Source organism: Polyodon spathula, chromosome 2, assembly GCF_017654505.1.
Source record: "Polyodon spathula isolate WHYD16114869_AA chromosome 2, ASM1765450v1, whole genome shotgun sequence".
In the NCBI taxonomy this organism is placed as follows: domain Eukaryota; kingdom Metazoa; phylum Chordata; class Actinopteri; order Acipenseriformes; family Polyodontidae; genus Polyodon; species Polyodon spathula.
This window is the reverse complement of record NC_054535.1, coordinates 27,647,296-27,667,492: the sequence shown is the minus strand read 5'-3', so window position 1 is coordinate 27,667,492 and position 20,197 is coordinate 27,647,296. Positions and strand designations below refer to the sequence as shown.

Genomic DNA, 20,197 nt, shown 5'->3' with positions numbered 1-20,197 from the left:
TGTGGGGTAACCGGGATCCTAGTGTGTAGTGTAGGGAGTAAAAGTATATTGAATTTGTGTTAGGGAGAAGGTTCCAGGAGCCAGCTTTTGTTTTATTTGTTTTTCCAGTGTTTTGTTTTGTATTTACTATTTTCATTATTTTACACTGTGTTTGTCTATGTCCTCCTGCACTAGGACTACCATTGTTGGTACCCTAATGCTGCCCACCTACCACTGCAACAACTGAAAGATTGTTCATAAAAGCTGGATGCCTGAGCTGCGTTTTAACGTCATCCTGTGTATCATATCTTACAGGATTGGATATGGTTTTAGTGTATTAGTTTAAATGTAAAATGTTTATATTATGTAACTATTTACTCATAAGAATTGCCAATATATTACATTATTTATTTTTTTATGTTAGACGACATGTTCATTATGTTAGATGATATGTTTATTGTGTAGATGTGCTAGATGACAGGTATTTCAGACAGCATCTTATGAGTAGGTGTTCTGGTTATATTTTTGAGCAAAATAGGAAAATAAATTGCACATTTTGTTTGGATGTGATTCCTGTATTTCATTGAACCATCGTGAAATCATGTTAATAGTGCAGTGACTTTGGTACAAAGTACAATCACATTCAATTTAATCTTTAAGGCTGTGTCTGAATGAATGGAGCGGGTATCACAGTTGCAATGTCAGTCACAGTGTTTAATGGTTAAAAACAAATTGAAAGTTATTGCATTATATACCAAATTATCTTCAATGTGTTTCAATGAAGCACCCGAGTCAACTCAAAAACAAATTGTGAGTGATTTATTACAATATGTTGTTCACTCCTCAAAACTAAAAACCCTGTTAAAAATCAGAACCCCTGATGCCTATTATGCTGGACATACCATGTTCTTGTTGTCTAAGTGCTTCTAAGTCAAGACCTTCATTTTCTTTGTAGAACTGGCGGAATCTTTCAAATGTACCAGCGTACACGTTAGCTGCATCAAAAGCAAATTGAAGAGCTTCCTGAAAAATAGATATCAGAACAGAAAGGTTAATAATTTGCATATGTTGATAACAAAAACATCCCCTGCCAAGAATATAAAAAACATTACTAAATTAGTGAAATAGACTGTAATAATGTAGCAGTAAAGCTGTTCAATTATTGTAATGTTTATTTTTGGACTGGATGAAAGTTCTGTGCATTTCTTGGCATAAAAAGCATGATAAATTTGAGTTTCACCACAAATGGACGAATGTTCTCTAGCTCAAAATGTGCTACAATATTCACAGATGGGAACAGTCACCACATCCAAGGAGGAAAACAATATAATGACTTCTATCAATGCTATCCTTGTAACATTGTTTTAGTGTTGCATATACAGTACCTTTATTTCCTGGACTATGGAATGCAAATGCTTATCATCTTCAAACATTGAAGCAAGGCTTGGCCCATCTCCACAAGTTTTCTCTTCAGTTTTATTATTGATGGTAGGTTGAGTAAAGGCATCAAAGTACGAGTCAGGCACTAGATTAGCAAGTGATAACACAGTTTCCTGAAATTTTTGAATAATCTCAGAAATACAGTCCTGAAAAGAAAAATACATGTTACATTGTTGTTACTCCTATAGTTTGCCATTGAAACTTTTGGAACAGGCTTTTGATTTTGATTTATTTTTCTAAATATTTCCACCCAAACCTTAAAGTCATCAGCTGAGGGCAAGAAGGATAAGGCTTGAGTCTCCAGCATCAGTTCCGAAAGATACATTGGAATACATGTCTCTTCATTATCCTGTTCTACAGTTGTCTGGAAAAAAGAGAACAAATAAATGAACAAACAAATAAGAAATATTATGCAAAGTCAATAGGTATGAAATCAATCTAATCTACAATAATAGTGAAATAGCTTTTTAATGACCAATTTTATTACCTTTTTGTTAGAATCTTCAACTTTTACTTGTTTCTCTGTACCCCAGCTCCTAATGACATCTATTGTAGCAGTTTGTTTAACCTGCTCTTTGAGATAGTTCAGCAAAGTAGTTACTGAATTCACTGCCAAGATGTGCATTGTGTTAACAATGAGGTAATCAGCAAGCCGAATAAAGCTACAAAAAGAAAACACAAATTGTAAAAACCATGCATACTTTAACCATAGCTTGTATTCAGAAATGAAACTGCCTTTTTTACTAATTCCATTTAAAAATGAATGGTTATTTTGGTGATCAAACAACATGTACTTAAAACTTAATGACTAAGTAAATTAAAATATTAGTGGTTTTTCATGATGTGCTTTTTCACTGCACACTGTAGCTTGAAAGTTGAATTTGTTTTTTGTGAAAATATTTGAAATGGCAAAACAGTGGACAAACTGCAGCAACTTTGAATTGTATTTCACCAGTCAATAAATATGTTAACTGCCCTTCTTAATTCTTTAACGTGACCCCCTTAAGTTGGTGCGTGATTTTGAAGGCGATTGGTTACACCTGAGCTAATTTAGGCTTGCTATTACAAGGGGGGTGGACACTTATCCCACCAAGTTATTTCAGTTTTTATTTTTAATTAATTTTCCACAAAATTCTAGAATTTTTTTTTTCACTTGGAAGTTGTGGGGTAGGATGTGTAGATAAATGAAAAAAAAAAATGTAATGCATTTTAATTCCCGGCTATAGGCAACAAAAGGTGAAAAATTTGAAAGGGGTGTAGACTTTATATAGGCACTGTGTGTGTGTGTGTGTGTGTGTGTGTGTGTGTGTGTATGTATATATATATATATATATATATATATATATATATATATATATATATATATATATATATATATATAGTGCTCCCTCGCTAAAAGGCTCTCTGTTATAACATGTCTCGGATGTGATGCTCCTCCAGCATGTCTCCCAATTCCCTATACTAGTGATTCATGCAATATTTCTACAGTAAATACAGTATCGATGTTGTTCAAATTGTAAACAACTTCTCAGTCTAACTTTCGTTTCTGTCTCTCCCTTTTGATACATATCTGAACTGAAGAAAAGCTGCGCTGGCACTTTATAACACAGACATCTTATTCAGCATTCATTTTATAACTAAATAAATATTAGGCCAAATAGGTGGTTATCTTTCCTAATGTATTACTTTTTTGCTGCTAGAGCAGCTGCGGTTTTCTCCGTGAGACAAAACAATTCAGCTTCGCTTCAGCTCCACTCTTCCCTTTTCCCCTCTCCCGACACACTCTCTTTCACTTGGTTTGCTTGTCTGTTGGTTCAAACTGAACTTCCAACCGTAGTTTGGCCGGGCTATTTATAGTTTAAAAACTGCTAATTAAAATGATCCACAAGTGTGCTGGCTTTTCTCTCTTGCAATGCAGTTGTCCACACATGTGTCACAAGTACCTTGTTACAATACCATTTCAATGTTTATCAATGTGAAGTATTCTTCATAAAAGTACTATATACTGACACTCAATTCAAATTTGACGTTTTGCCATTATTCTGATACAGAAAAATGTCAAACACTGTTATAATGCATTAAACTCTGAGGCACTGACACAATCAAATGTGGAAAAAGTTCAAGGGGGTGTAGACTTTCTATATACACTATATATATATATATATATATATATATATATATATATATATATATATATATATATATATATATATATATATACACATATATATATATATATATATATATATATATATATATATATATATATATATATATATATATATATATTTGGTAGGAAACATAGCATCCTACTCAGCTTTCATAGGAAAGGAACTAGACAAAACTGCAAAGCTCAGTAATATTCCGGAGTGTTTTAATGTTTTTATTACATCATACCTATGAACTAGTACTAATGACATTCAAAAAAACTCAGCTGAGATATTTATTTTAGTATACTAACAATATCATCGAAAGTACTAACCATGTTAGCCTCCTACAATGGGCTCTTTTATTTGCCTGCTCTGTGTAGCTCATTTTCTCTGGGGAGTCGCCATACATCATCTCCATGTCTCCATCTGGGTGCCCTAGAAAGTTGGAAGCTGTTGCCCCTGTAACCATTGTCATGAGTCACATTAAAAACACTGTCATTTCTAATAAGAAATTCCTCTTATAAAATGGTGGCCATAAATACATAAGTCCTACCATTAAAATTAGGTTGAGCTAAATAATGGTGAGATCTAAGTGGAACCATTTGAATATACAAATAAAATGAAAATGTTTAAAAAAAAGATTTTAAAATATGCAAATTCTTAACTTCTAATGTTATTTTTTTTACAATGCCCTCTTAATATAACCTCACCTTCTTTTCTCTAAACTTATACTACAAGGCAAATTCAATAGAATTAAAATAGCTTATCATATCATATTGATGATAGAAAAAAACATCATTCAATCCAGCAATCTTTCACTTTGCCTGACAAGTGTGGTTCCAGTATGCCACTGGGGTTCTAGTGAAACAATATAATTTATGGAACAATAGCCATGCTGTTCCATAAATAACTTGACAGCTAGTCTAAAATTTCATTTTTTCAATTGTTTAATTTATCAAGATCAAGTGCAAGCAATCTTTTTTTGCAGCATCTATACATTTCTGTATTGTAGTTTAGTTTAGTTTAAAAAGGGGTAATTTAATTACTGAACAAAACTACCTCCATCCTCTGCATTGTAGAAATAATCATCAGGGGTATATCCAGCTTCAAGTAAAGCAGTGCGGCAGGCACTCCTTGCTACTTCTTTGACAAGTTCCCTAAACTCTGCCAAACGAGAAGCAACCTGCAAACAGTGCAAACACAAATTCATATTTTTGTAAAATGCTTTCTGTTATTATCATTATTATTTTTCTATATAATTGTATATTTATGAATGGACATCAAACAGTAAACAGAATCCATGGAAAATGTAAGTTATTTAAAAAAAAAACATCACTTCCAGTAATCATGACCTTTTATGCCACTGTTCATTTTACACTGAAACGAATTGAATTGATATAAATAATGGTAAACGTAAATCCCCCTCTTACTAAATTTCAAAGATTAAAAAAGAAATCACTAAATAGTGTCAAAAACTCTGATCACAAAGGATTGCAATATTGATACCCTTATTCTTAGATTAATATTGAATAGACCCCAATGTTTAGGTTTTTGATGTGGAATTGCCTTTCAGGTATGCCTGAATCATTCAGAAAACACATACATCCTGGCTGTCATTCAAAGACACAGTTTAAATATATATAAAAGTTTATCATTCAAAATTGCATGGCTATTTTGCCGTTTACAATGCAATTACAGTGCCTATACTATGCATCCACAATATACTGTATTAGCATCCCTTTACAATGGTACACATCAGTAAACCTTTATAATAAATAGGTCTTTACATTATTCAGCAATTACTGTTAACACAGCTTACCTCTTCAAGCTGTTTAAACTGCGCATTTCTGAAATCTTTCAAAGTGTAGGTGTGGCCCTTCTCAATACGGCAAAGTCCCATGTCACTGATCCGGTAACACATTTCTCGGATATTAAGTATTGCAGGACGCAAAGACTTAGTGGAAAATAAAATATACAATTAGTTCCATTGTGCTAAATGTTATCATATAACATTTTCTATGACAATGGGACAGAAGAGCATTGTATGCAACATGACAGGTCACCAAAGCCTGGGGATTCGGTTTTATTGTTACCACAACCGAGGCAATTTTGTAATGGCCATTGACTGTTATGGAAAGGAATTGCTGTTACAAACAAAAACAAAAAAATCGATAATAAAAGTACTGGCCATGTCATTTTAAATTTAAAAAAATGCAGTTCAGCAGTAAAGGCTGGATTTCTATGCAAGCAAATAACTACTTTAATTTCAACATTGTTGAAAATGTTAAAATGAATGTTTTAATGTATTATGCACAATGTGGTTATGGTTACACAAGCCATATGTGAGTCATGTGCATGCAAAAGAATACTTTTGTAGCTCATGCCCCTCATGGTGAGGAAGTGTCTTACGGTGGTAAAATGGCTATTGTGATGACCAAGAGAAATAACCTTGTTAGCATTTTAAAGTATGTGTTAAGGGCTTTCCAATAAATAAATAATAAATAATGAATTCAGTCTACTGTTTTACATAATACATACATTAGTTATACATACAAGCTGGAAAACAGTCCATTCATGCCAGTCAAAAACTGCTTCACAATTAATACATTATTAGATTTATAATAATACTTACATCATTCACAATGAACAGGTGATCCTGCAGTGCCTTTCGGCATTCATTAATCTTCTTAGAACGCACATTTGTCCTCCAGACTTTAAAAGCCTTCCATTTGCGAAACAGTGAGAATGCTGGAATCTGAAGCAGTCGTTTATGGTACAAATACTCCTGCTCCCAACGGTCCAGATCCAGAAAGTCAACCTCCCCACTCCAGGTATGAGTAACTCCACGCTGACTTATAGTGTAGTAGTCATGCTTATTGATGTGTTCATGAGTAACAATCCTAAACAAAATATATTGACCAAAAATTAAATAAATCTGACACCACTTTTGCTATAACACTTTAAACTAGGTCCCTATTTTGAAGTGTCAAGAAAAAAGTAAATGTTCAGAAGAATAATATAACTGTCTCAGAATAAGATACATTTTATCGTACATGGTGTCCCATATGTCAGGCATAATTGTTAATATTGGTTATCTTACTATTTCTTTCAGGTGTGAAATGTCTTTTGGTAGAAAGGAACAAATTGAGATCACTTTTATGTGTGGTGCAGAGTCAACAGTTTAACAGAAAACAGCCCATTTGGCATAATATTGACTTACAGGTGTATTATAGGATTTTCTTTCCCAAGTATTTAGTTGCAACCGTTAAAGGTTCTTCCAATTTTCAGCTATTGAAAACCCAGTATGGTATTTTAAATATACTTGTGGTGTTTGTACCCTACAACCCCCCTCAAAAAAACGTACTTTAAGTTGTATGTGTCATATTGAATTGATGACTTAGGAACAGCAGGTGTCATGTAAAGGAATCCAAGTTGGTCATTATTCCGAATGATACTGATAATTTGCAAAGGATCATGAATCTTAGCTCTGATGACCTCCTCAGCTGAACTGAATTTCATGGCTGGAGGAGGTTTAGTGCGAAAAGCTGATCCGCATCCTGAAATACGGGGCTTCTTTGGTGGGGTAGGAGACAAAGTTCTATTCTGGTCCAGCAGTATCTGTAATATTGATTTAAAAATTACTTGTTTGAACATTGAACCAGGGCAATTTTTCAGTAAAATTTGACCACTTATATTTACTAGATAATTTGCAATGAATGATTGAATTCCTTAGTTCAAGACTATCCCTTATACACATGCAACATATTATTAATGTTCTGTATATTTTAATTTCTGAACAAGATGATAATATTTTAAAACATGCAAACATGAAAATACTATATTATTTTAGATAGGTTACATCTGGTAGCTCCTAATAAACCTTTGTACATTCATACACCAGCCATTCTTTATGTATGTGACATATTGAGCCATACCTGTTTCTCTTTCAAATCAGCTGGAAGTTCAGGTAGATGACCTTTTGATGTTAATTTTTCAACAGATGATGGTCGAGGTCTTATGTCAGCTCCAATGGCAGAGGGTTGCCACCTAGAATTGACTAACTGTTCTCTGTTCTTCCGATATATATATTCAGGCTGCTTGTGATCTTGATATGTCTTCAGTACAGGCTGCAATCAAACAGTTGCACATTCACAACATCATAGTAGGTTTTACACCGATACTGTGTTTAAAGACACTGTATGGATTTCACACCCTTGTTGCTTCAGTATCCTTTGAAATAACAAACATCTCTCAGTGTAGAACAAGACAATCCCATGTTGATACTGAGATATTACACTCCCTGCTTGTTTTGTCTACTAGGGATGCAATGGTTACAATTTTCAGAAACTGACATTTTCAAAAAACTACAAACTGAACAATACTGACAAAAGATAAATCTGAAACAAAACTAAAAACGAAGTGTTCGTGCATGATAAAGTGGCAGTCTCATCACTAAGCCGGCATCGTTTTCGGGACCTCATAGCACACTTTTCTGCATGTAGACAGTTCACATCAACATCCCTTAATAATATTTTTATAATTTTAATATAGTAACATAAGTTACGACAAGACTTACCTGATTGTTTTAGTTTTTAGGTGACACAAATCTATATGACATTTTAAATTAAAAATCTTTTCTCATCAAAAGCTATTTTAAAATGCTGCCAAACATCGGTCACTTTAAAGCCAACATGTTGATAATTAATTTCAATTTAGAAAACCATGAGCTGCAGTTCTACTCAAATGTCATTTGCACGTAATTTGCCACTTCCAGCGTAAGGTATGGTACAAATTCAGTCTTGATATTCAGTTTTAAACTTTAATTTCAGATTTACCAAAAAACAACTGGACGTGAAAAATAGCTGAAAGATTTGATTTAAAAAAAAAAAAAACTGACCGATTGTAGCTGACCTGCATCCCTATTTCCAACTCTACTGTATATGGCTTTAAAACTTTTACCTCCAGATATTTTAAAGTTGAGAAAATTAAGGTTCAAGAATGTATTTTTAAGATTTTTTTATGCTTTTCTTTGTGCAATATTTGCAAACTGTGTTTATCTCTAAATGATAGCACAGCTTTTCTTTTATTTCATTATCTAATTTAATTTTTTGAGGATGAAAGATTGACTGCAGTGTATACTGCAGCTAATGTGCTGCCATCACCTAATATATACTTAGGGGCTACATACAGTAATTTAATTCACATGCTTTACTATCTCCAACAGGTGATGTTTCTATATACTGTACTTGTAGGTGTAGTGGTTCCTTCAAATGATGTACTGTGTGAGGTAATTTAATCATTTATTCAGAGGGTGAGTTGTATACTTCAAAAGCCACTTTTATTAAAAAATACTGTAACTCTTCTCCCGGCTTCAGCTATTCGCCCTCTTCAACGTTTTCAACATTCTGCTGCTCATCTGGTATTCATACACTACCCTTCTGCTTTGCACTCTCCACTACCTAGCTACTTATCTCTGCTCACATCTAATTTAAGACCATTGCTCTTGCCTATCGCTCTATTTATCATACTGCCCCTTCCTATCTCCAATTCCCTCTCTCCTTATATTATTATTATTATTATTATTATTATTATTATTATTATTATTATTATTATTATTATTATTATTATTATTTTCTTAGCAGATGTCCTTACCCTGGGGAACTTACAGTTGTATACAAAAAACACATAACAAGAATTACAGTACAATTAAGAGCAAACACAAAACACAATACAATTTGATACTGGGGCAGTTCAAGAGCAGATAACAGTGTTGATAGCTACATCAGGGTTAGATATATTCCCTCTCGCCCTCTCCATTCATCCTCTACTGGTCGACTTGTTATGCCTTCTCTTCACTCTCCTTCATCCCGTGCTCCCTCCTTCCCTTCCCTTGTCTCCCTGTGGTGGAACCAGCTACCGGTTATCCTCAGGACTGTTCAGTCTTTTACTGCTTTTCGCCATCTTCTCAAAGCCCACTTATTCAAGCTATATTTGTAAATTCCTATTTATATATCTTTTTGTATTTTCTTTATTTATAATTAATTGTATATACTGTATATATGTGTTTGTTTTGCATTTGTATTGCCTATAATTTATATACTTTTTATTTTATATATATTTTGTTTAATTTATAATAATATATTTTGTTTAATTTTCTGAAAGTTGCTTTGGATAAAAACATCTGCTAAATAACAATTACACAATTATGTAAGCAACAGGGATGCCACTACAGGCATGAGATTTGGTGGTACATTTTGTTTGAGCCTGTGAGTGTACAGTACATAAGAATGTTCCTGTCAATATTTGCGATCTCTTCAACAATTAAAAACAATTGATATCATATATAACATTAACTAACATAATTAGTTGGTCACGTCTGATTGCAGCAAGATCGAGGGTGGGTTGCACCAACTGGATGAAAGTCTTAAAAATCGATATTTTACCCTAAGTGAGACATTGTGCCTGAATTAAATATTTCCCTGTTACACCAACCGACAATTTATGCTGGCTTAACCATGTCCAACGTTAACGTTCTACGTCTTGTGTAAGGAATGCACGTTTATGTGAAATGTAAAAACTCTAATTAATCCTACAATGCTTGTAATAACAGCAAAATGCATACCTACCGTAAATATATTCTGTTGTTTGAAATGTTTTTTCCTTGTTTTCAGTTTCAATTCACCTATAAAATAACTCTGTCCACAGCTTCTAATCTATTGCTAGGCAGTTGTGAATCCATTTTCAAAAGTTAATCAATTAACTGAAATAGTTATCAGAATTCAGCACTACATGGCAATGCCTAGAAGTTGGAATAATGGCAGGATGTACCATTTCTCCACTGGCTTTTACCATGGCAATGGAAGTAATTATTAGGGCATAAAAATGGGTAGTGGGAGGAGAGCGCTTGGCTTCTGGAATGCGACTACCACCAATTCGAGCATACATGGATGACATGACAACAATGACTACAACAGTAGCCTGCACTAATCGGTTATTGGGCAAATTAACCAATAACATTGAATGGGCAGGAATTCAATTCAAGCCCACTAAATCAAGGAGCATCTCCATAATTAAAGGTAAAGTAGTAGATAAAAGGTTCTACGTTAATGGTGAGGCAATACCAACAGTGTCCTAGAAGCCAGTGAAAAGTCTACGGAGACGGTACGACGGGGATCTAAAGGACACCGTTCGTGTGGGAGAAGTGAGACAACAAGCAGTGGAAGGGTTGAAGAGCATAGACAGCAGCGCTTTATCGGGCAAACTGAAACTCTGGTGCTTTCAGCTTGATCTACTGCCAAGACTGCTGTGTCCAATGATTGTGTACAAGGTTTCCTTGACAACAGTTAAGAAACTGGAAGCTTTAATCAGTTAATACGTCAGGAAATGTTTGGGAGTTCCACGCTGCCTCAGCAGAGTGGGACTTTATGGTAAATGAATACTGCAGCTCCCAATCTCTGCTCTAACCGAGGAGTTTAAGTGCGCCAAAGTCCGACTGACAATGACATTAGCAGATTCACGCGACAAATGCGTAAGGGCGGCAGCACCTGTGTTGAAAACTGGAAGAAAATGGACGGCAAAGAAAGCTGTGTAAGGCTGCCCTTCGAATCGGATATATTATGGGGCAAGTTCAGCACGGAAAAGGAGGTTTTGGTCTCAGTTCAGCTCCTCCTACATGGCATAAGGCAACCCCTGCTCAACGGAGGAGGTTGGTAGTCAATGAGGTGCAAAAGCAGGAGGAGAGGATCAGTTGTGTAAAGGCCATTTCCCAGGCCAAGCAGGGAGAATGGATGAGATGGGAGAGTGCGGAAAAACGCAAGATCGGCTAGCAAGACCTATGGACAATAGAACAGAGCAGGATCAGTTTCATCATCAGATCAGCATATGATGTCCTCCCATCACCACAGAACCTAAACCTCTGGGTGGGTAGGGATCCCTCATGTCCTTTGTGTTCATTACCTGCAACATTAAAGCACATATTGACAGGACATAAGGTAGGTCTTAGCCAAGGATGGTTTACTTGGCGCCATGACCAGGTGCTGCAATGTTTGGCCTTAGCATTGGAAGACAAGTGTAACTTGACCAATAAGTTGCCACCCGTTCCATCAAAGCATTACACACAAAAGACAATATTCCTCCATCCAGGAGAGCAACCACCAAGAACAGGTGTTAAAACCAAGCCTCACGCAGGACAACTGGAAGCTGCTAGAGACTGAAAGATGCTGGCAGATGTTGGTCAACGGCTTTTTTCCACCTGAGATTGCCACCACTAACCTTTGACCAGACATTGTCTTGTGGTCTGGATCAGCACGCCTTGTTCATCTGGTAGAGTTAACAGTACCATGGGAAGATGCTGTGGATGAGGCGTATGAGAGGAAGAAACTTCGGTATGCTCAACTAGCTGCTGAAGCGGAACAGTGAGGATGGAGAGTCCGAGTTTACCCAGTGGAGATGGGTTGTCGAGGATTTGTGGCACACTCTACAACCCAGTTTCTCAGAGACGTCGGGTTCAGTGGTCAAGAGTTGCGTCGCACAGTGATGAACTTGAGCAGCAGAATGGAGCAGCAACTGGCTGTGGTTGAGACAGAAAGATTCTGGATGGGGATCTCAAGCACAATAGAAAGAAAGCTACGCTGATGTACAGGTAAGTAAGCTGGGTTGAGCTGAGTGGGGGATGGAGGGGGGTGATGCTGGGACGCCATAATCACTGTTGAGCCCTCTTGAGGTGTCGTGGGCTAGTCAATGAAACACCGAGGATGGAAGGCGCCCACTTGAAGACCCCAGAGATGTACCCTACTTAGCTCAATCCAGACCTTTGTCATGCTGATGCGCTGGGGAGGCTGCACTGGGTTGATCCCCGGAGCCAGCATCGCAGCGGTTGTGTGTGATGATGCGCAGGGGAGGCAAAATGAGCTGATCCCTGGAGCCAGTATTACACTTCAGCAATCAACACCAGAAAGAAGGATATCTACATCATCAGATGGAAAACAACGCAAATGGATGGAGATGCAGATGGATCACATTAGTTTAGTGCAAAGCTACGTCTTAATTGGTACTTATCTTGGCGAGAGACGAGTTCAAATCAGCATGAAGTTCAACATCTACTCTCATGTAATGGAATCATCGGCGAGGAAAACAAAATCTTTCGAACAGTGCTGTCATTGAAAATATACAAGGGAGTACTCCTGACCCTCAACACCCGTTCAAACGTCATTACCACTGGTACTAGTTTCCGACAAGACGTGTCATTCCGTAACTTTTCAGTTTTACTTTTGTGCTGGAGAAATTAACCTCTAAAGTGACTCATTTTTTACGCTTACCCTTCATAAGGTGTAGTAGGATTTAAGCCAAGATATAACTCAAAGACAAACTTATGTCCTGGTGGCAAACAGGAGTACATTGTACGTCTGGTTTATTCCTAATTTTAAATCAGATGTAGCTTAAAGTCAGATGTAAATACAAAAAACAAAGAAAGTCTTATTTTTAAACATACAAAAACAGGTTATTAATTAAATGTTTCAAAGCTGTTTTTGTTTAACAGTAAAAAATAATTACATGAATCTCAAACTGTATTGTACAAATAAAAACATTATTTAAATAAGTCCCTTTGTGTTAAGCCTCGTGAATAAGGGCCCGGTGAATTTAGTAGCATTTTCAATACAGTATAACCCTACATGTATTATAAGTACAGTGCTAGTATCGAGTATTGTTGATAAAATAATGTCTGCCACTAAAATGTAGGCAAGATAGTAACATACTGTATATCCTACATTGTACATACCAGGGCCATAAAAAAATAGGTAATGAGAAGAAAGTATATCACAAACATGTGATGGGATTTAATTTAATTTGACTCATGGCAACATGTTTTTTTACATCATTATTTTGTATACGTATCCGGAAACTGTAGTGGTATGACATAGTAAGTTCATCACAGTTGGCTAACATACAATGGGTGCGCTAAGTAACTGAGTGGCTTAGAATGAGAATTTTGCCATTCAGTCAGTGTGCTCTGTAGCACTCTCAGCAGCGGAACTGATCATGCCGTTATGTGGGTTCTTTCACTGAGCTGCACTGATCAGCTCACTTACTTAACGCACCCACTATCTTAAAGTTGTTTGAAATTCAGATGGACAAACAGACAGATGGGCACCTCTACAATTCCTGAAGATAACAACATTGGAAACTGGAGATTCCAAATTTGGGCAGTAACACATGTAGTTCAGGTAAGCCATCTGTTGAATGATTAAAACGCCAATTAAGCAATAATGATACCTTATAGATACTCCACTTTGGTTAAAAAAAGAAAAAAATAAAAAAGTCCACATACCAAAGGTTCCAGTTTAATTGCTTGCTGTCTTGCTCTTCTTCTGTCCTGAGACTTTGTGCTGTGTGAAAATTTCAAAGCCTGTGGATTTGGAGCAATCTGGCTTGGAGCCATTGATATTAGCCTGGCTTTTAGTATATTTGTGTCCATCCTACTCACTGGAAGCATCAGTTCTTTACCAGCAGACTGGGGGAAACCATCCTCATTGCAGGAGAGGCTTTGTGAAGATGGTGATGCTGAGGACATGCTCTGACACTTTCACTAAAAAAGACATTTTTATTATTTGTTCAATTCATGTAAAATCAATACTTTTTTATACAAATCTTTCTTGATTTTAAGGTGATGTAATATTAAATCTTGATAATAAGTACATTTGCTAGAATGATATTATAAAGAATCGCCATTAAAATTCTGTATTTTCTGGTGCACCCTTTAGTAGCCAGCTATACAGGAGGCCCTGACTCTATGTCAACCATTATATGTCTAGTAATTCTTATGGTGGTAAGAAAAAGGTTACATTATGTAAAATAAATAAAAACTATTTGCAACCACACTGAACATAAAACGTTGTATCCATTAAGACATTGTATCCATGTAGATAACATTTACCAAATAAAAAAAAAAAAAAAAACATCCATTTCGCTGTAATTCTACAATCATCTGTGTTAGTGAGTTTTAAAAACAAAAATGGTCCACAGTCCATATAAAAAGTATACCTTCCAAAAACCCTGTACACTGTACTTATACTAGTTGTACAGTAAGAACACTTTCATATGGGAGAAAAAAAAAAAAAATCACAGCTCTGAAATGACATCTTTGACATAACTGTATTGCAGGGATCAAATAAGTCCTAAAAAAAATTTAAATAAAAAAAATAAATACAAATTTAAATTGTAACCAAAACGGTTTGCTTTCTTGTTTTAATTTGGATTGAAAAATAATAAGTTACAAATCTGTTAAAATCTCCTGTTAGGCAATGTTACAAAAAACAGGCGCAAAATACTGTTATAAAACAATCATGCGGCGAAATTAATACACGAAACTAATACAAAATAAATTTTAAAAAAATGTGGTAATTGAAACGTGTTTGAAGTTACAGTATTTTTTGGCATGCCACAGTAAATCATTAGCGCCTGTTTAACTTACAATACAAACTGTAACTAAGAACACAATAAGTTCAGTAAGCGACACAATAATTACTTAACATTAAATGTGTAAGCTAGTATCTCAGATGCGTTTCCTGTATTCAGCAGTACTTACATTTATACGAAAATTCAGCATTTCTACACTGGCAAAATAAGTTGTGAGATCAGTTTCAAAGCAAACCTGGTTTGGTAACTGCTTCTTGTTAACCGTCTCCAAGCAACATACTTTCCCCACAATGCAATGCGAACCAACAAGCGTCAAGGAAACGAACTGGGAGACAACAGCTCCGAGCTCATGAGAAGTATCACCTCAGTCAAGTTTCTTTTTTTCGTATTGTATCTGTATTTGACGCAAACTATTAATTAACAAAACAATAGTCCTGTGTACATTGTACTAAGTGTTTGACATACATATCTTTTGTTGTGTATGTTTAGATTTATAACTATATTTAGTATTCTCCTTAACTGTACTACATAGCCCCTACCACTATATTGTATTTATTATTTTAATGTTAATATTTTTTTTCTTTAATAACACTTTAGTTTCTAATACCTACAGTAGTATCTTTTTTTTTCCCCTGCCATTTTATCTGCGTTGTCAAATCCTTCCACACATTTGTGCTGGGGCACTTTCAAAGCTGAAACATACTGGTGTAACATCATTGTTGGTACCTCAAAAAAAAAAAAAAAAGGTACATGTATACATGTCAAGTTTTGGTACCTTGTCAGAATCTGGTATGTGTACCCAATTGTAATTTGTAGCTATAAACATTATTGTTGTTATAGTTAAAACAAACAATTCATCTTGGTGGTTATATAGATAGTACTGTAGTTAAAAGTATTCTAAAAATGATATATCAGAACTAAAATTGTGTACTCCAATTAACATTACATTACTCAAACTAATATCAACAACAAGCCAAATAATATGTATGTGAACTCACAGCTTGAAAAATATATATAATAATAATATGAATAAATACAGAATTCATGCAATTTCTATATGTACCAAATCCTGTGTGTTGTGAAAATGTAATACAGTATTTTGGTAATTGTTTGAAGTCTACCAATTGATAATGCCTGAAATATGTTATATTTTGATCATGTTCTTTATTGAAGGTACCAAAATTTGATGGGTGTCTGTGGACTCTTAGAATATCATTCCTTGGCAGCTATATGTATGAAGGTACCATAATTTGATGACTGCAAGTGGAGTGTCAATATATCATACATTTTCATTTCCACCTTATACCGCATTATTGACTCAAATTATAATTAAGGGTGATGGAATCTGTACTGATATAGATGTACACATCTCTCTCACACACATAAAGAACAGGACTTTATAGTAAACCTGGAGCGTAACATAAAAACAAAAACAATGTTTGTAAAATAATAATAATAATAATAATAATAATAATAATAATAATAATAATAATAATAATAATAATACAATAGTATTAAAGATTGTAGATATGCAACTCAAAAAATATAACAAATGTACCAAAACAGATAGAAATACAGACAGGTCACAGTGACCCACCTTTCCCATGGTACAGGGAATATGTAAAGTATGTTCACAGATTAAACTTTGAGGGAAAACTGAATTAATTCACCTTGTATCCACATTAACCGTCCTTAACACAAAACCTTCCATTAAAGTGTGGAGTGGACAATGTCCTTTATACAAGGAGATATTCATATGTGGGAAGCTTGGAGGACATTCTGCTGAATATTGTGCTAAGAAGATAAATGCTAATATAGATTATCCAAACATTCATTAGGCAAGTGTGTTAATAGTTGTATTATTAAAGTCCCTCAAGCAGATGTAAATATTATGAATTTTGCTATTCGTGCCCACTTTAATTAAGAACATAAAAAATGTGAGCCTTTGCTGCACCTTACAGGCACTTTTAAATCACATTATGCTCTGAGAGTGTTTGTTAACGACTTCTGTTCTTTCAGCACTGGTGACATCACATGTACTCATGTCACAAGGGCTTCTAGGCGATGTCACCTGTGTGCAAACTTCAAATGACTGACCAGATATGACTTGTTGCAATCTTACTTTTACAAATGATGTAAGCATTACCAAGGCTTACCTGGCAATAGTTGTCACCTTCGTTCAGCAAAATATTTAGCATTTTCATTCTGTAAACATTACTGAAACCATAATTTATCATTTTTGGCATGCTTTTCTCTACCTCAGTATGTATTTGCATGTGTTTTGGAAGGTTAACAGGAATATGATTTCAAGCTGTGGTATGTCAGGCTTGGTACAGAAGAAATAAATTACAAAAAAACAAAAACATTCTCCAAAATGAAACCAAAGATAACTGAAATGTTAGCCTTACAGTCCTTTATGGAACACAATGTCTGTTTGGAAGGTGAAAGTTAACCCATGCAATTTAGGCACTTGTAATGGGTAGCTTAAACACCACCTCAGATAGTAGAAAAGGGTTATCAATTGACCATTATCATTCCCAACTAATTAGAATGAATATACTTGTATTAGCCATAAAAAGTGCAGGAAAATGGTGCATGCAAAACAATGATTCCACCTGCAGAAGACATTGCTGGAAGCAGACTCAGCAGCACAAAAGCAAATGATGCAGAAAGATGATAAACCACTATCAGCACCAATGTAAAAAAAAACAAAAAAAAAACAGCAAAAAGGTTTCCAGGGAGTGACTTGAAGAGCAGTCTTTTCTCAACTGATGCATTTTGATTATGTCTATATCTCAGGTACAGTTTTTGTAATAACTTGTATTGTAAGTGGATGTTCCAATAATCACCAATAAGGATTTTGAAGGAGATCTTTGACTGTGACTGTTGGCCTTTATTTACTTTTTTGCAGTTTTAAATTTTTCTGGTAAAAAGTTTTTTTTTTTTTTTTTTTTTTTTTTTTTTTTTTTTTTTAATGACTTTCCATCCTAGATTTGTACTGCTTTTGTTTATTTTATTAACTTCAGTTATCAGAATTTATTACAAAAATGCATTACCGAGTTTCATCTCATGGGTCTTCTGGCCTCGCTCCCAGAAACTGTTAAAACTGCAGAAACTAAATAAGTCCTCTATAGATTGAAAAGCACTACGATAGCAGCCTATCTGGAAAATGTATTGCTTTTGGCAGTAAAAACCAACCTCACCAATATAGTTAATGTTAAGGCTGCAGAAATGTTCATTAGAATGACTACCAGATGGACTTTCATTCATGTAAATACTTTTTATATTTAAGAATTATTGGTCTTGGTTTGAATTCCATCCTTACCCTTTAAAAATGGGTAATAAATATCCATCTTACATGAAACTCTGATGTTTTTCTTAAAAGGCATCTGTGCAGAAGTCTACTGGGCAGTGCTCTCCCTGACATTAACTCAGATCACACAGTAAACAGAAATGTACTGTGACACAATCCATATGTTCTATGTTAAATAACTGGTTAGGTTTATGTAAAAAAATTAAACCAGATAGTGTACAACATACCCTCGCATTGTATGTGTGTGAGTGTCATTTGCAAATGGACGCCTAACATAACCGTCCAAATTGTCTCTGTGCATATTCCAAACTCGTATTGTACCAGTTTGAATTGTGTTGACATTACAGTGCTGTCAATAGAAAATAGCTGGATTCTTTCAAATTTAAGTTTCTGTAAATACTTTAGAGCATAATGAGGGGGGAGCGGGGCACAACTGAGCCCCTTAAATTATAACTTCAGACTGTTAAGACACGGTCAAGGTGTGTTTGTTTTTTTGTTTTTTGTTGTTGTTTGTTTGTTTGTTTGTTTTTTAATGTACTAAGGAAGAAGTTAAGCATTAGCTGTCACAAATGCCCTGTCCCGTCCCTGTGAGTGTCCGGCACTGTGTTGGTTTATTTCTGCCGGGCGGTTTGATAGCGAGGCTGTGGGCGGGACTGCCCCAGTGCTGTTGCTGACTGAGGCTGCAAGATGGCGGAGCGTCTCACAGCCCAAGAGGAATTGGTGAGGGCGCTGAAACAAAATATATTTACATTTTAGAACTTAATGTTTTTATTTCTGTTATTCTGTTGCTCGAAGGTGAATGAGTGTATACGGTCTTGTTAAAATCCTCATGATAGGCACTGTTAACCACATAGCGCTGGAGCATGGCTTGAACTGATAGAAAAAGTGGGTTGGAGGAGGAGTGGAACAGGCCTGATCAGTATTATTACGTTAAACGTTTTTTTTTTTTTTTTTTTTTTTTTTTTTTTTTTTTTTTTTTTTTTAACCGTGGCAAGTTTATGAGCAGTAATGAGTATTCAAACGTCCATTGAAAATATGAATGTTAGAATTAATTATACTTTACAAAATTGATCTCGTTGTAAATGTGGATACATTTAGCGAGTGTCATTATGCGTAGTATTTCCTGGCCCAGAGTTTCCAGAAAGCCTTAGCATTTTTATGGTAACTTTAACCACACTGTTGATTCACGGGAGGGGGGGGGGGGGATAAATATTTTATTGAGAGTTTTAAAAAGGAGCAAAATAAATGATAAAGACTGATGTAAGACATGTTAAATATAGAGCTGTATATTTTAAAAATCACAACTAGAAGTTTTTAGTTGAGCTGAACGAGATGTGACAGTTAAGACTTGTTTTACTTTTGATGTTTAACATTGAACATGGCGATATATAGTATTACAACAGAAGTCAAAATAGTTTGAAATGGGGGAAAAAAAAAAGTTATTTAATGTTCAGAATTAAAAACAACTCATGGTTTGTTTCAGAAACGGTGGCTGTGCTATATAACACCGCATTACACACTTGTTTTTTTTTCATTTTGCTGGCAGTACTACACGTACTGTTGTATATAATTAACTGAGACAGCCGCTGTATTGTTTTCTGTTTTAACCGTGCGATGCAAATTTCTGTATCACATATGATACACTACTTAGACACCCCGCTATTTTTTAAAATTCAGCTCTGATTCTTCATGTGCAGTATGAGAAACGGACTAGTTACATAGTCGTTTTTTTCTGATTTAACAGATGCTTGGGCATTACGTGATTAATATCCCTTTATTACTATACTTCGATGTACACGAAGTTGACAACCAGCACAAATAAAGCTCGTTAATAGTTAAACCTTTCTAGAGGAGACTGAAATGACAGACTGAACTTAAATATTATTCTAAATTTTGACAT

The 20,197-nt window shown here is 35.1% G+C and overlaps 2 protein-coding genes across 2 annotated transcripts in view; one reads left to right on the top strand and one right to left on the bottom strand.

Moving 5' to 3' along the window:
- Positions 1 to 15,513, bottom strand: part of dnah6 (dynein, axonemal, heavy chain 6) — a 146,179-nt gene extending 130,666 nt beyond the window's left edge. The window contains 12 exon segments of the mRNA XM_041218913.1: positions 882 to 1,002; positions 1,365 to 1,565; positions 1,676 to 1,783; positions 1,907 to 2,081; positions 3,902 to 4,028; positions 4,629 to 4,752; positions 5,389 to 5,523; positions 6,202 to 6,469; positions 6,934 to 7,187; positions 7,505 to 7,696; positions 13,897 to 14,154; positions 15,154 to 15,513. Of these exon segments, the coding sequence (XP_041074847.1) occupies positions 882 to 1,002; positions 1,365 to 1,565; positions 1,676 to 1,783; positions 1,907 to 2,081; positions 3,902 to 4,028; positions 4,629 to 4,752; positions 5,389 to 5,523; positions 6,202 to 6,469; positions 6,934 to 7,187; positions 7,505 to 7,696; positions 13,897 to 14,139 (1,948 nt within the window). The 5' untranslated portion in view covers positions 14,140 to 14,154; positions 15,154 to 15,513.
- Positions 15,514 to 18,927: 3,414 nt separating this feature from the next.
- The window catches only part of LOC121294802 (tyrosine-protein phosphatase non-receptor type 9-like), a 37,228-nt gene continuing 35,958 nt past the window's right edge, over positions 18,928 to 20,197 (top strand). Inside the window, exon 1 of the mRNA XM_041218900.1 lies at positions 18,928 to 19,017. Within this exon, the coding sequence (XP_041074834.1) occupies positions 18,985 to 19,017 (33 nt within the window). The 5' untranslated portion in view covers positions 18,928 to 18,984. The remainder of the gene's footprint in view (positions 19,018 to 20,197) is intronic.